Source organism: Phymastichus coffea, unplaced genomic scaffold (assembly GCF_024137745.1).
Source record: "Phymastichus coffea isolate CEN01 unplaced genomic scaffold, Cenicafe_Pcof_1.1 PCOF00047, whole genome shotgun sequence".
NCBI classification, from domain to species: domain Eukaryota; kingdom Metazoa; phylum Arthropoda; class Insecta; order Hymenoptera; family Eulophidae; genus Phymastichus; species Phymastichus coffea.
Genome location: NW_026706858.1, coordinates 1,475,236 through 1,492,051, shown reverse-complemented (window position 1 = coordinate 1,492,051; position 16,816 = coordinate 1,475,236). Strand labels below are relative to the sequence as shown.

General features: G+C 36.8%; 2 protein-coding genes and 1 long non-coding RNA gene across 4 annotated transcripts; 1 reads left to right on the top strand and 2 right to left on the bottom strand.

Annotated features, from left to right (window-relative positions):
- Window positions 1-9,419: 9,419 nt before the first annotated feature.
- On the bottom strand, window positions 9,420-12,251 carry LOC131665025 (zinc finger protein 511). 2 transcript variants are annotated; one of them, XM_058936613.1, is made up of 4 exons: window positions 11,750-12,251; window positions 11,492-11,687; window positions 10,969-11,428; window positions 9,420-9,862 (listed from the first exon to the last, which is right to left on the bottom strand). In XM_058936613.1, the coding sequence occupies exons 1-3, from the start codon at window positions 11,896-11,898 to the stop codon at window positions 10,982-10,984; spliced, it is 792 nt and encodes a 263-aa protein (XP_058792596.1). In that variant the 5' UTR covers window positions 11,899-12,251; the 3' UTR covers window positions 9,420-9,862; window positions 10,969-10,981. The 2 variants fall into 2 exon arrangements, with proteins under 2 accessions (XP_058792596.1, XP_058792595.1); XM_058936612.1 differs by lacking the exon at window positions 9,420-9,862 and adding an exon at window positions 10,536-10,672.
- LOC131665026 (protein giant-like) lies at window positions 9,869-10,962 on the top strand. Its single transcript, XM_058936614.1, has one exon. It carries the CDS (start codon window positions 10,058-10,060, stop codon window positions 10,739-10,741), a length of 684 nt encoding a protein of 227 aa, XP_058792597.1. The 5' UTR covers window positions 9,869-10,057; the 3' UTR covers window positions 10,742-10,962.
- A 783-nt stretch (window positions 12,252-13,034) lies between the features above and the next one.
- Window positions 13,035-15,681, bottom strand: LOC131665079 (uncharacterized). Its single transcript, XR_009301992.1, has 3 exons — window positions 15,342-15,681; window positions 13,784-15,282; window positions 13,035-13,664 (listed from the first exon to the last, which is right to left on the bottom strand). It is a non-coding gene; the product is annotated as an uncharacterized LOC131665079 (long non-coding RNA).
- Window positions 15,682-16,816: the final 1,135 nt, after the last annotated feature.

Below are 16,816 nucleotides of genomic sequence, written 5' to 3'. Positions count from 1 at the left end.
TCTCTTTATTATGCCCGGATCTCAATATTTTAGGGATTACGCGCGAGTTAAGTTCTTCGGCCCGCGTAAATCGTCACTGTCGCGTCGCCCGAGAGCTCGAGGAAGAACAAGAAGAAGACGGGGAAAAATGACAGCGGTGCCCTTGAAAGCTCCGTCAATATTTTCCAGTCTGCTCTTTTACGACGAGCCGCCAAAAAATTGGAGTTAAGTGTTTATTGTGGGCAGGCTGCGGATGGCAACGGCTTTTTCCTGCTCCACCGGCCAAGTTTTTTACGATAGGCAAAAAAAAAAGAAGGAAAAAGAAAAAAAAAACCGTGTCGAGTTAAACGTGTTTACAAACGGCGCTCTGCCGAGTGCATAACTTTAGTCATGTTGTAAATAAACTTTCACCGAGTTGTTCGATCCCCCCGCATTGGCAGTTCGGTTGAATTTATGCGTGTTTTAAAAAAGATGAGCAGCTCACGGGTACATTCACGTATTGAAACGAAGCTTCGTCGGCGCAGCACATTTTCCAAAATGTCGTTCTCAGGTCGATTGAAAGCTTACAATAGAGCCCTACAGGCCGACCACATCGGTCATTATGCGCCGTTGGAATCGATTAATCGTTGCACATATTATAAACTCCCTGGAGCGCGATTCGCGATCGTCAGTCGGACGAGCGAAGAAAAAAGGCAGCCTTGGCGTTCGGTCGATCGGTCCCCGAGCAGTGCGCACAATGCGCTCGCACTTGCGGAGTCGTGGCCGGGGGCGAGTGCGTCAGGAGGCGTGCGCCGGAAGCACGCGAAAGCCCATAGTCTGTTGGCAAAACGCTGCGTCGGTGGTCGTCACGATGATTAATTGGAACTTGATTGCGCGCAGTGGGTGTCTGTGCCCCTGCGCCCCAAGAAGAAAGTCTTCCTGCCACTGCTCGAGATGCTATTTATTCCAATCCCAATTCGTACGTAGGAGTCGTCGCAATAAAATCAATTAGTAGCCATATCGCAGGAATAATACGACAATAATTGCTTGTTATACGTAAAAATAATTAAGTATTTAGGTGCATTTCAAAGAAAGCAATAAAAAAGTCGTGCACAAATTTTGTAAGAAGTCATTTTACAGAACTCTCGCACGAAAAGGCATTAGTCAGTAATTTCGAAGAGGCGGAAATTATGTAGCATTGCAAAACCAATATTGACATTCAGGTAGTTGCTTAACGACGTCCCGCCTCGTGGACCATTTTCTTTGATCCTTTCTTGCATTTTCCTCGTTTCAATTGGATGTACCATCTCTCAAGCGCAGTCTAATCGACTTACGGACTAATGGTTGTTTGACACACGGAGAAAGACCTCCCGTGAATTTCTTCGCTGCGAATGACTTCCGTTTGTCTGTCGTGATATTCTCGTTTAGACCGCATCTATGCGATTGTTGCAGGAAATGTCTTTCTCGGGTGACCATTTACATGGGTGATTTATCAAAAAGAAAAAAAAAGACAATTTTTTTCTTCAAGACGCGAGCGCTTTTTTTCACTCGTCGCCCCTGACCAAAACTCGACTTTTATAAAAATATAGCATTGGCTTCCGTTCGCACGAGATAAATACACCTATGCCACATCATTATTGAAGCTTTGTGTCGATTGAGTGAATAGAGAAGTGAGTCGGCGTTTTTTTCCCCTGTAAATTCTCCGCACGTTTTCACGCATTGCATAATGTATCATAGCAAACTATTGAAATGAATTGATCAGTGATTCTTGTAATGTAAGATGATTGCAGAACTGGTTTGGAACACAATTTAATATTGAATGTTCTAGCGATTGAACGATTCTTCGTATACCTTGTCTACACATATAGAACTATAAGATAGTCTCGCTTGAGCATTCATACTTGAATGATATTCCATATCCTGAAAAAACGCATGTAAATTGTAATAAATTGTAATAAAAATAGCAGAAAAGAAAGCAATGTGATTTCGAACGTTGATTAATGCGGACTGCCGTTGTATAGGAAGGGTGCTTAGGTAATCAAGAGGTAAATAGGAGGATATTTACAGCCAACAGATTTGAGAATGCTCTACGGACCGACGCCCATTCACGCAATACAATGGTGCACTTGCGTAACACGCCCCCGATTAGGATCAAGGGTATATTTATTGAGTCACAGCCGACACCCGTAGCTGCTCGCCCTTCATCTCCGGCGCAGTAGGCCAGCTATTATTTGTCGTCACGAGACTCAGGTATATACATATAACATCGCTCGAGGAAGTGTGTTTGCACTGGGGCCGGATGTCGTGTTGACCGAAGCAAGAAATGCGAGCATTTTTGCGTTTTTTCAGCTTACGCTCGTGACTGTGAGGCAGAGTTTAAAGTATTTTCTGCCGATTCTTTCAACTTGCGAGGGCCAATATTATTTCTAAGAATGATCTTATCTCGCTACACTCACATCCTCATCTGGCGTCGCCTCAAAAACCATTGCTACCAATAGATTACGCAAGCCGCGGCGAGTTTAGAAGAAATTCCGGACAAAGAAAGTGAAACCTGAAAAATGGGCCGAACCATTTCCGGTAGCTTAATGTCGAATCATCTTGTCGAATGCACACGATTTTAAAAGTTATGCAACATTGAAATAAATGCACGAGACAGTCGGTGAACGAGTAAAACTATTTCTTCATTTTTTGAAGCTTCATGTTGATTTGGATGTTATGCATCTATTCATAAATCCGTAGCACCTTAAAGAAGCGAAGTACCCGAGTTCAATAAAACAAAGAAATTTAAAGGACACGAAAGATGGCATTAGAATGAAGTAAACGTGCTCCAGAAAAGCAAAACATAGCGACTCCCGGAAGGTCGTCGCGTGTAGGGCAATCAATCGATGCTCGGGCCCAAATGTCTTGAGTACAGCAATTATCCGAGCGTTCGACGCAATGGCAATAAAGTGCCAAGTAGCCCCATACTATCGAGGATCGTTACGAACCTCGGTTGTAAAAAAAGAACAAACGGAAACCGTTCTGTTGCCGTTGTGTCCCTCCTATCTTCTACTTGCAACTGTATTTTCATGTACTTTCGTGTCTAGTTTGTGTTTATAATAACGTATATGGAATTTTCCGCGCTGCGAGTAACTTGCGTCACGACCAAGAAGCGACCACAATTAGTCAGCGATACTAATAGAAAGAGAGAGAGAGAGAGAGAGAGAGAGAGAGAGAGAGAGAGAGAGAGAGAGAGAGAGAGAGAGAGAGAGAGAGAGAGAGAGAGTGGCCCGTTATCTAATAGAAAATGAGCTAATGCTGCGCTCGATAAGAGCATTGTTGTCCGCAAGTTCGCTGGGGCTCCGTATCGATCGCGATAGGTCATGGAAAAATCTTGTGCAAGATTTTGGCTTTCGAATGCATCGCGGGAATTAAGCCTGCCGTATTATCTCTTCCTCGCTTCTATTTGTCGCTTTCCAAATGGCATTGTCCATTTCTCCGAGAAGCGACTCTTGCTACCGGTGATCGATTGCGCTACTTTACGCTATCGCGCGAGAGGACAACTTTTTGCGATGCCTCTGCATTCTATCTCGCTTGGGCTTCCCAGACAGCAAAATCTTTCAATTTCAACTACGTTGAAAAGCGACGACTTTCCTCCAAAGAGTTAGCCGTTCGAAAAGCGAAGACCAGCGGATTTCCCACAAATGAAAATCGCATACTAATTGACACGTCCACGCCTGAAAGAAGTCTGAAGCAGCGGCGAATAATGGCGCAAAGGGGGTGAAATCGCATTCTGGCATGTGCGCGCACCGAAATCGCTCGCGTATAGCGTGGAACGCGGACAAAGAGCACCGTTAGATCGTCATCGCGTTGGCCCGTTTGGCGGGCGAGCAGATGCCGACACGAAAAAAAAGATTGCTTCCCTCAGGGCCTCGCGCGCGTACGTGTTTGTTAGCAGCGGGTGGCCGAGACAGAAATAACGGGTTGCATAGAAATGTGGGTTATGTGGTCGACGAAATTTGTATACCCTGTATACCTCGGCGAGTGTAACATGGGAAAGGGGGCTGCGCCTTTCCGCGAATGGTCTCGCGCGCGTTGCACCTTTTCACGCGCGATGAAGGGATGCTAGCTCAATTTACCGTCACTTGGCCGAGGCGCGCACGGCTCATAATGCATGTGCTCACTGCCGTGCGAGGGATGACGCGCGTCATGGCCCTCCTCTTGCTCTTTTGTCGTCGCCACGGCTAATTTTTTACACGCCCGTCCATCCTTCATTCTCACTTACTCGCGCACACCTTCGAGCTTTTCATATAAGCTTTTAATTCCCGTGAAATATGGATGTATTTTTGGTTGCTTGGGAAAAACTCTCGTGTATTCATTTGCCGTTTTGATGACTCTATGAAAAATTTGGTCTCGGTACCGTTATGACATTCGACTTGAATACCTTGTCTAGATATAGACTCTAGAAGCGAGCCTCCCCATAATTCTCGATCGCTAATCATTTTTCTCTGCTGATTTCAATCAAAGACATGGTATTATCGGATAGATGCAGTTTTTATTACTTTTTATATCAAAGTACCATTAATTAATAAAAAAACAACGTTTCTACGCTCATCAGGAGTTTAGATAATGTTGCTTAAATTTTTAGTTGCAATTATATGTTAATTTCAATTTAAAAATTTATCATTAGTAATGCAAGCGCGCCACGTGCTTGCACCTGTCAATCGAGGTAGTACTGATGAGTATCAAAGAAAGGTGTCTAGTCTGACTGATTGGCGGCTGTTGAGCTTCTTTACTTACTCTTTACTTACTCAATTACTCGAGGAATTCATGGATAACGCATATTAGTTCTCAATAATTGCTTTCTTTTATAGGCATAAAGTTATTCGATTTTATCAATATTATAGATGTTAAGGAAAGAGATTCTCGTCTTATGTGATTTTTCACCCAGACAACAATCTACTTTCCCGCACTTGTATCGTAATGTACTATTAATCGAAAAATGAGTGGAATGAATGTGATGATAGACAAAGAAATAATGCCCCAAGTACTAATGTCACTGCAAATATTCAGTAACATAAATATTTCTGATAATTTGCTACACAAGCATCTACTCTTGCGTTCACTATTCTCCTAATTCTTCACTAAAAATTAAATCTATTACATATACATGGTTTCAGTAACAATCAACCGTTTTTGTGTTGTATTGTGTGTAACATTTTTGAAGGGACTGTGAACGGACTCGCAGCTCTGTTATTCGATCGTTCCCTCGATTTAGATACGCATACATACTCACACAGTTAATAGACAGACACATAATCATATAACTAACTGTATTTTTAAATGTTCTTAAATGACCCGAACAATAGTTTAAGTATATTCAATAATAATTTATTCAATTTTTTTCTCAATAAAAAGTACTTAAATACACACACACATTACTAAATATTTTGTAACAGTATTTTTTATCTAGTTTTCGATTACATTATCGGAAATTTTATAAATATTGACTTTGATACTTGAATGACATTATAAAACATGTAAATAATAATACATTCAATTTTGTTTGACATATAAAACGCGTAATGCAAGTATTACCTGCTGCACAAAACCTTTGCGACAATTACTATAACGTTCTCCCCAATTCTTTCTGAACTGATTTATACTAGTTCCAAAAAAAATCAATCTTCTCTCTTGAATATTAATCAATATTAAACGCAACATATAAATAAGTTCGCAACCTGCAAGATGAAAGCTGCTTAGTAGTAGGAATTGTTATTTAACACGGGCTAGAAGACGCAAGATCAAGGTAGCGGCTTAAGTGCTGATGGGCGTGGCAGTCAAAACAATGGTACTTCCCAATGAAACATTTGAGGAAAGACAGAATGGGATTTCCATTGAATTCTATGGTGAAGATTTTAAAGGGTGATGAACCAAGAGCGGTGAAACGAGCAAAATTTCATCAAGTTAAGCTGCTGCGAAAACCTTCAAATTTATGAGTCTTTTACGTAAATTCGCCAATTACGAAAGCACTTGTAAATCAATACTTCTTTTGAAAATGAATCGTAGAGCAGAGCAACGAAAAAGTATTTCAGTTAAAAAGCGCACGCAATCAACGTACAACAGTGCGTGGGGAGGCTTCTGTCCACGTGAGAAGAACGATTCAAAGCCGGGGACCTTCGGGGCCCTTGCTGATGTTGCGGATTTACGGATGCGCATTTACATGCTTGCTATCCTATTATCTATCAAATTATTTGACCGCCTGGCCGCAAACCTTTTTAAAATAAACACTCGAGAAATTTAAGTCATTCATCAGTTGGCGATTATCTCTTTTGATGCCCCTGTTGTCATCAAATCATAATTGCTTGCTTGCTTGTAACGTGTCAATTATTGCGTATGTTGGTAACAGCACTAAAACTAATTAGACGAAATACTACGAATTGGATGCATTTTATGTGCTTACAATCGCTACATCTACAACGTTTCATTAGTGTTCGTACGGTTGTCACAAGCAGCTCTTATAACTAAATTCATTATGTTGGTGTAAATCCTGAAAAAGTTTTGTGTAATTACAGATAAATTTCAAAATTTGGCGCCGTAATAACCTTAGCGTGCGATATTTCAAACACGCTTATTATTATCACATATCGTCAGTTTTCAGCACTAAAATACATTTCCCATCGAAAGTGAGATTGATAATTTCATCAGATAAAAATAAATAGCAGCCGTGCAGAACTGCCACGGAAAGAAAGCTACTTTGATCAGTAGTAAACAATGTTTATAACAACCAAAACGCACTTTCAGTACAATGCAAACGTTTTGGTAGTATTAGGTAGTATTTACTCAATTGGAATATCATTGAATTGAAAAATGATATTTCGGAGTAGATCAACAAATTCATCATACAAAGATTCATTTCACTGCTTTTGGTAGATATAAAACAAGCTGTTACAAGTTATGCAATCGATTCATAATAAAACATTAGAGCAGTTTACGCGTGTTAGTTCTATGTCAATTACAATACTTTGATTTCACTGTTTTTTTATTGTTATTATTTTTATTGTTACTGGTATTGTACCTTCAAGAACTACGTCCATGTGGAACGTTGCAGAGGTACACTAGGTACTTGAACACATTAGTTTGGTTCCCTATAGTCATGAGTATGTAAAGCCATCTCCTCTATCATTTTTTTAAATGGTGCAGGAGAAGAAAATTTTAGAGTTTTAGTTTAACTATAACATTTTTTCGAGTCCATAATTTTACTTGAAAATAACTTTCACATCTGCCTTTTAGTATTTCTAAATATTACACGTTTTTCGAACGTTATCCGCCATTTTTTCTTTTCTTCATTTTCCTTTCTTTCCGTTTTTCCTACTTTTTGCTTGGGAAGTCGTCATCTACCCAAACTTCCCCCACTCCTTGGGTCAGTACGTTTGACAAGCATGACGGTAGGCTTTTCTGGAGGGATGGAGCAGTTTGTATAAATGCGCCGCCCTACCCAAGGATCATTCACTAATAATCTATGTCCGACTACCATCGGGAAAAGCCCATTCAGTGTGCTGCTGGCTAGCAGAGTGTCAACTTCGACATAGTTTTCTAGGTTTCTGGAATTTTTGGAAACTTATGACTTTGTGGAATTTTCGTGCTGAACTTGGAGATAGTATACATCATTACTGTAATTTCAGTATTTCTACAAATTGTCATAAGGTGCCTTGAAATTCTTACTTTACGCTATTTTTATTGTTTCCTTCTCTATTATGTTTTCATTTTTTTTTTGCTTGAAATTATTCAATGTTCAGTTTGTAATTATTAATACTCTTAAAAAAGTTTTCCTAATTGTGTGCGCAAAAGGTCCGTTTCTAACGTGCCTCACGAAAAGTACGATTTTACCGCACGCACGGTGAAAAACATTCTCTCAAATTGATTCTTATCCGCACGTTGCGTGGAATATTTTTCGACACTCCGTGCGCGGGAACTCGACTTTACGCACGCTTGAGAAATCGAGCATCCATAAAAGCTCGTCCCACATACGTCGTCTCGAAAAATGAAGTTAGATATATGTGCGAAAAAGAAATTACACCCTCGCTTCGTGTGGGCGCAAAGGTTCGTATGAGGTTGAAATTACTTTCTGGCACTAGTCGAAATGTTTTAGTACTTAACATTTTCTGGGAAGAGATTCTCGTCTTCTGTGTTGTCCACCCTCACTTCGATCAGGTGTAATCCTCACACTAGACAATCTATTTCCATCGCTAGCTGGATATATAGGATCTGTCCTAAGATGTGTTACGAGTGCAGCTAGATTTTGTTTACTTTGTAAAAACGCGTGTGGGCTACCGGTTCAGTCTTTAGCTACCCGAAATAATACTCATTTACCAAAGAAAGGACAAAATTAATTAGTTTAAAAAAATTTTCAATGTTATACAATTATAAATAATAATTACATTGCAGTAATTTATTGAAATTTAATATTTTGTGCTTACATTTACTGACTATACGTTTGCTTTGTTTTTCTGATGATAAGACGTTTCTGTGTCGTTTTCGCAAGGCAAATTTCAAGATTTATTCGGAGTACTTTATATATTTATGTTAAAATTAGTTACAAAACTTCTCGTTATTTTCAATTTGCCTTACGGAAACAGAAACTCTGACTCGGCTTTAAGAAAAATCCATGTAAATTTAAAGTCCATAAATGTAACAAAGAAATGTTAATATCTATTAAATTACTTTTACGTAATTCATTAAAACTTGATAAATGGGTATTATTTTTGTTGGCCAATCATTATAATTTTACATGTTTATATTATTGATTTATAATTTATTTTATTTTTGTATGGAGTTACGTTCTATAACCACTTCTGGGCCCAACTCTTGAATCCTCAGCTGGGTCCGTTTTGTACACATATCGATTCTACATGATTTTATTCAATGCGAATTTTTAAATGTTTTATTGAACACAGTAATATTTAATTTGAACATATAAATAAAATAATATTTATTAAAAAGTGCAAAATATCGGACACGTTTATTTTCGACACATAAATTAATTGGAAACTAATTAAAAGGAATATTCTAAATATCATAATTGTATACTTAAATTTTTTTTACTTATTGGACACATTAATTATTGAATACGTATTATTGTACACGAGCGAACTACTATTTTACACAAATAATGTTTTGAAAGATTGTCCGTAAATTAATAATACATATAATTAAATTATTTGACAGAATTGTGGTTTAAAGTTTATACACATTTTTGTTAATTAATAAAAATAATATTATACACGTACACATCCATTTTTTTAACATATATTATTATAAATTATCCATCATTAAAAATATGGATAGAAAAAAATGGTTCCCGTGTATAATATTATTCATTAATATTTACACAAGATAATACGTGTAAAATGAAAATCAATTACGTGCATCATGTATAGAAACTTTAAACCACAGATATTTTTATTAGTACGATTTGTATAAGCCAACATCGAAAACTTTTAATTTTCACTATTGAGCATTTGCATAAGTTTTGAATTGTTTGAATTGAAAAAAAAAATACTTTGAAATTATATCAATAAAATCTATATTTAGTAATGCAGTTCTATACAATATGAAATAAAGTTCATCACTATTTATTATTTAAAAGTAATTTATCAAATAGTATTTTGTACTTAAATTTATCATCTAAAAAATAACTTTGATTTTAGGTTGAAGAGATTCCACTAATATGACATTAGAAGTAGCTTCAATGGATTCGTATAAACGAATAAGCCATCCTACTGGTGCGAAAATCGAATCTGAAGTGGACAATCCTGTCGATTTGACCTGTAAAAAAGTGCCATCGCCTAGTTCTCCATCCTCTACTTCCAGCGATAGCGATAAAGACTGCTGCAGTGTATCGCCGCTTTGTAGTTCATCGTACCTAGAACACAACGAGGAAACAAATAATAACAATAGCAAGAATCTGAATTGCTACCATCACCAGAAGAAAAATGAAGAAAAAGATGATGAGAAAATTCGGCAAACTAAAAATCACCTATACCCCCGTCTTCACGACTCGACGAACTTTATTAGTACGAATCACGAAAGGAAAAATATATATGAGAATCGCCCTTATATGTTGACTCCACCATCCGATACTAACTCGCCTAAGAAAAACAAGTTTCAGCCGCTTTACGAAAAGACGAGTCCCGTCGTCAGTGATGGTTTAGTTAATCTATACCCATCCTACCCTATCATACCAATTGGTTTAAGTATGCCAGTGGCAACTTCAATGAACATGCCACCTACCATCTCGAATTTGACGACATCCTCCAGTTTACCTCGCAGTCAAATTTCTAATCCGACAATGGAAGAGCCGGGTAGAATGAACACTTCTGTGGAGGATAGTAAAAAGGCTCCAAGACCTTTCAAGGCCTATCCAAAAGATCCCCTGTCTATTTCACTTGGTCCTGACATGATGTTCGACCCAGACCAAAAGCAAGCTTTTTGCGAATTCCGTAATAGAATGCTGGAGTCAGTAAAGAGAACAAATGAAGGTACAAACATCAAGATGCGTCGGGTCAGTAAAAGTCCAATTTCACCTACTAGCACACTTGATGACAAGGATGCTGCATACTGGGAGAGAAGGAGAAAGAACAATGAAGCTGCTAAAAGGTCCAGAGATGCAAGGCGAGCAAAAGAAGATGAAATTGCCATCAGAGCTGCTTTTCTTGAACAAGAGTTTCTCAGGCTGAAATATGAAAATGCACTCTTGAAAGAGGAAAATAGTAAACTCAGCAAATTAATTTACCGTTCCTAGGTTTGAATTCGTTTTTAGAAAATTTATATTGTTGATTATATTAAGTTTTACTGTATTTTTAAAGAAAACTATGCTGTGTGATTTAAAAGAAATTGTAAGTTAATTGTACATATTTTTCGTAATCATAAGATGAAATGACGAAATCATCATAAAATTTCATTATAAAATAAACATATACTTAGCGGTGATGACTGATTAAATTGTATTTATGTATAAATATATGTAACCTTAAAAATAATTCTAGATATTTGATAGAGAATCAGTTAACTCCATTAAACTTCCAGATTCCAAAACTTCTGTTTCCATTCCTTTGTTCTGAGTCAACTTCTTAGCATAAGATTTTTGTTGAACTTGTCTTGGAATAAACATTGTCACTGGTTTAAATGTAGACTCAATCTTTGGTTCTTCAATAGTTGAGCCAATATTAATATTGAATTTCTGCTTCTTGAAAGTCTTTTGTTTAGAATTTGTAAAGTATAATTTTTGCTCTTTTTTATCACATTGTTTCTTTTCATCAACTTCCATGGCTGAGTCACTTTGTGTAATTTTTTTATGTTTTTCATTTGTATTATCATGATTGAAATAAAACCGATAATTCTTAGGAAATGCATGAGTTTCAATACAATGTTCTTTTCGTTCTATTGAATCTTTAAATTTCATAGCGCATCCAGAGACTAAGCATTTATACTGAAACCAAATAATATTATTAAATTATGTAAATAAATATGTAAATTGAACATTACTACATACCATTGGTTGCTTATCTGCAAGAATTTTAAAAAAGCTGTCATGCATTTCTTGAACATGAATTTCCAAAAGTCGAGCTGTGGGTCTCCATTTCTTACATTCAGTGCAGATAAAATGATGAGAGTTATGATAATGCAATTCATAGTCAAGTAGATTTTGAAAAGTATCATTGCAAGCATTACACCTGAATTCTTTCATTCTAAAAATAAAAATACATTAAAAGGTTATGAATGCGTGATCATTGCTCTGACTATTTCTTACATTTCGTGGCATAATTCTTCTTCATCTTCAACGGTTACACCAAATCTTTCAAATACTTTACATACTTCATAAGTATTATTCAAGAAAGGATCATTAGTAGGTCGAAGACCGACGCCTAACGTCTTGAGAAACTTTACGATCTCATCCATGATTGCAAACACGTAGGTATATCAAGAAATTAAAAATAGTTTCCCCACGTTCTTATTTTAGAAAAATATTTTACAAACTAAAGTGGTTACACCGGCTATATGATAACAGTTTTTATTACAGGTAGTAGTATGTTATATTATAACAATATATATTATATGATTATATTTCTCAACTCTCGCGGACTCCATAGTTAGGATGAGATTTAGATTAGTAAGAAAAAGTGGTCAGCGGTGTACTTCAGTTCATACATTCGTGGCTACTATACAAACGAAGATAAGACGCTTACTTCGTTGCTACTACTGAGATACTGAATTGACCACGAATGTATGGACTGAAATGCGCTACTAGCTTGATTTAGGGTTCTGTCTACTAGCTTGATCTACGATTCTGTCGAGGGTAGTGCGCACTGCGCAATCGCAGATAGAGCTTCTGCACAGCGCATGCTCTTGACTTCGACCAATCGCAAACTACACTGATGTCGGTAAGTCTCTGCCCAAAGTCAATATACAGAACACTAGATAAGACCATTTCCATTCGGCTTATTCACGCAAGATGTCATGTATGGTTCATTCTATATGTCGATACCCCAGGAGGCTCATTTAAAAATTCAACGTTATTATGAGAAAAGTATCGTAGACATATATTCGTAATATATTTTCGGTATGCAATTCTATTCATTTTTTAATTGGGCTAAATAGTCAGTTTAGCTAACATAGGTGAATGATCCAACGAAAGTTATTAAAAATTAATATGAATCAATAATAAATAATTTAATGTATAAACATATCTGTTTTATATTTTACCATTTTTTTAGATTTCATTACTTTTCTAATTTTAAATAATTTAATTTTTAATAGTGTATTCTTAATTTTTTTCAAAAGATTTGAAATTCTCTAGAGAATATCATAAAATAAGATTTGTAGGCATAATGAGATTTAAAAAGAGCAGTGAATGGTAATAAAGTAATCATACAAATATAAATATAATTTTTCTTGATTTGCAAAATGCAGAACTAATAGTAATAAAAAGCATTATGCAACTTTGTACTTTATCAAAAAAAATTTTTATGCTCATGGATAGGAGTTTATATTTATGTATAGTTAATAAATTGGCATGAAAGTAATATTAATGTCAACAAACTTCATTTACAAAGTAGTAATTACATATTAGTACATTGCAATGCAAGTGCGGGAAAGTAGATTCTTTGCCGTTTCGCTCGGGCGTAAATGCCATACGAGATTTTTATTTGACAGTCTTACTTTACACAGTGGTCCTCAGGTCTTGTTAAAACACAAAAATATTTTATTTGAGGAATTATATCGGACCTTCAGGATGAAGCTGCTTGAGTTCTGCCACTTCGACAGATGCAACGTGATTTCTGTACTTCTCGATTTCAATTCTCTCGGAGAATTCTCCGAATACCCTGTAGTAATGATATGGCGCGGGTTCTGGGATCGTCACGAGCATAGCCTCTTTTTTAGCATAATTTATCGTCTTTTCTTTAACATTGCCTCGTTGGCTATGACCATACGGCTAATTGTATTTCATTTTGAATGCTGGTAAATTTATTGGTTCGTCAAGTTGGTCGTATAGTTTGCTCTGCATGCTTCGAGATTTTCTGATCGCGCAGTTATTGATGTACTAATTACTATAATAATTATGATACTAGATTATGATACTAATTATGATATCTGAAAGAGTTGGCGCATGTATGTTTGACTTTATACTCATGCGATAATTTGAAAATCTGTCATTGGTGGTCAGACTTTTTTTTTGATCACAAAAAGAGTGGCCCGCGTCGAAGGGTGAATCGATAAATATGTAGGAAAATAAAGAAATATACATTTTACGAGACAACCAATTAAAGTAAATTTGTAAACTCACACTACTAGCTTGTTACTCTTCTCGCTCGGTGAATCTTTTCTATTCTCCTATAAACTATTCTCTCTTTTCAAATGTCTAGTGCTCTTGAAATTATTAACCGACGATGATCTTGTTCCTATGCAAATTGAACGGCATGACGATGATGACAACTGAACTTGCTACCGCTTGGGCTTGGGTTTCAAGGCTCTTTCACCTTTCGGGGCGTGCCTTCTAAATACATAATGCTAAGCGGCTATTTAGTAAATAGTTGGCATCTTGCTCTTTTTTTCAATTTGGCTCATCGACAAAAACCGCATCATTGAATTTATTTGTTCACACATTGCACGGCATACTCTATGAAGTAATTAATATCCAATAATAATAAGCACCGGTAAGAAATCGTTGAGCGGATTCTTACAAGATCCATTTGTAAAAACTATAACAATACACTCGTCAATTATAGCACGACGTTTTACGACAATTGGCACTAATAGATTTTAACAATTGCCTCTCTTTCAATTGGTATTGAAAGATACAGAATAATTGTAAGTAATGAAGAGGTAATGCTATTAGGAGTGGTGAGCAGTAGCTTCGAGTGCCGCTTTCAAACTGTCCTATTTGATTGTTGCGAAAAAAAAATTGGTGGCCACCTAGTGAATGCAACTAGTTTTGTATAATATCGGAAAGCCTACAAGTTTCTTCTCCTGGTCAAGTCGTACAAGCCCACCTGTTGATTGAAACGGAACCAAGCCAAGCGGCACGACTTTTTATGGCAAAAAGTAGGCGAAAATCGTGCTTGTCGCGCATAAATAATGCACGAATACTTTACGACCGTACATTTGAATATCGGCTTTGCCTCGGTAATATGTTACAAAATCCTAAAATTATCATTGATTGGACACTTTTGCGTGTAGCTGTAGAATACAAACAAGTATGCACACAAATGTTTCGTTCGTTTGAAATTTGTTTTGATTACTGAAACCTACAATTTGAATAGTATTTATTTGAAATAATTTAACGAGTTTAGATTAACGGTCGAATGTCTAAAGAGTATGTGCTTCTTCGTTAATTTCTCAGTGGTTTCTTTACTGCTCAAGTGAACTCAAATTCTACCATGAAATGAATGTTAGCGGGTTCTGTCAATTTTCCAACAGCCAAGGCATAATTCTTGAACGGCGATGCCTTCCACCGCGTCAATATAATGATATCCTGTCCCGTAGTTAGCACTTGTATTTGCTGGACTTTATGAGCATACGAAGATCGGGTTGGAGATTACTGTTGTTGGGTTTGGTTGTTAAGCATTTTTTTAACGCGAATGTCTTTGGTGCTAGAAGCATCCCCTGAACACTCGAGATTTGACTATTGCAAGCTTAAGAACTACACTTATAGACGCAAGATATTCTACACGTACACAAGCCACAGCGCCTCTGCCAGTGAGGAAAATACTCGCAAACCCGAACGATTAGTAAACATCCGATTACGACGGTGTCTCAGACCGAACCCATAGTTTACACTTACTGCTGTAAATATTGTAAATGATTACTTGTGGTTAAATAACGTGAATAATTATTAAACTTACGCTGCGTTGGTCGTTCAATATTCAGTAAAATAGCTTGAGTAAGCCGCGAGAAAAAATCTCGAGAAAAACGAAAGTCTGAGGCGACTTTAGCCATCTTGATAACTATTGGGGTTGGAATTTACGAATGGTTTTCGTGGTATTTACTTTAGAGTCGTAAATTCTTTTATGGTCTTTCGCGCGACTTTGTCATCACCATGGATGGTGAAATTATTGAGTCGAGAGCTACCGCAGGGCATGATTGGCCGGGTAAGTTGGTCAACTCCACCTTGAGTACTTCTTGATCCAAAGTATGAATGCTTAAAGCGGTCCATAACGTACCGCACTGACAATTCAAATTTTAATTAGGATTGGCTGTAGGTCAACGATTTCACTTTTCTGGCTGAGGACTATTCAACAAATCCACAGTTGAGCGTTGCTCTGAAACGAATTAATTTGTTTTGTTTTGACTGAATATATGACGATTTAATAAAAAACTAATTGAGTTTTTTAATTCCACCGTAATTGCTTCAGGATGACTTTAGATTATAAATTGAATATTTTTAGATTAGATCACCATCACCTTGACCTGTTTGGCAGGCGAGCAGATGCCAAAATGAAAAACAAAAGATGACTTCCCTCAGAGTCTCGCACGCGTACGCGTTTGATAGCAGCGACTGCTCGAGACAGAAATACCACGATGCATAGAAATATGGGTTATATGTGGTCGACAAAATTTGTATATCCCAGCGAGTGTAATATGGGAAAGAGGGCTCTCCATTCCGCGAGTGATCTCGCGCGCGTTACACTTTTTCGCGCCTGATATAGGGATACTAGCTCAATTTACCGTCACTTGATCGAAGCGCGCACGGCTCATAATGCATGCGCTCACTACTATGAAAAAGATGACGCACGTCACGGCCATACTCTTGCTTTTTTGTCATTTTCTCACCTACTCGCGCGTACTTTCGAATTTTTCATAAAAATTGCTTGGGAAAAAATCGTGATGTATTCATTTTCCGTTTTCCAAGTCAAATTTGAATATATATAAATATGTAATTACACATTTGTATATTTAAAATGCCATATATCCTTAGTACGTACAACAACTCAATAGTTAGAGTTGTATACAATATATTTATTAAATATTTTTTAAAGTATTTTTTATCTATTTTTTAATGACTTTATCAAAATTTGTATAAATTGTTGAATTTGATACTGAAATAGTACAATAAAACGCATACTATAAAACACATAATACATTAAATTTTTTTCATACCTTTTGACAGAATTGATGTAAGAGTTCCTATACTATTCTGCCCAATCCTTTTTTAATTGGCTTACACTAGCATCAGTTCAATTAGTTTAACAAAATTGGAGAGTAAATATTGCTGTCCCTCGGACAGTTTATTTTTATTAGAACAGACGCTGCACTGCACTGAAGGTACGACCTTACTAAATCTGACGTTTGCGTAAGTTCGTAACCTCCAACACCTGTC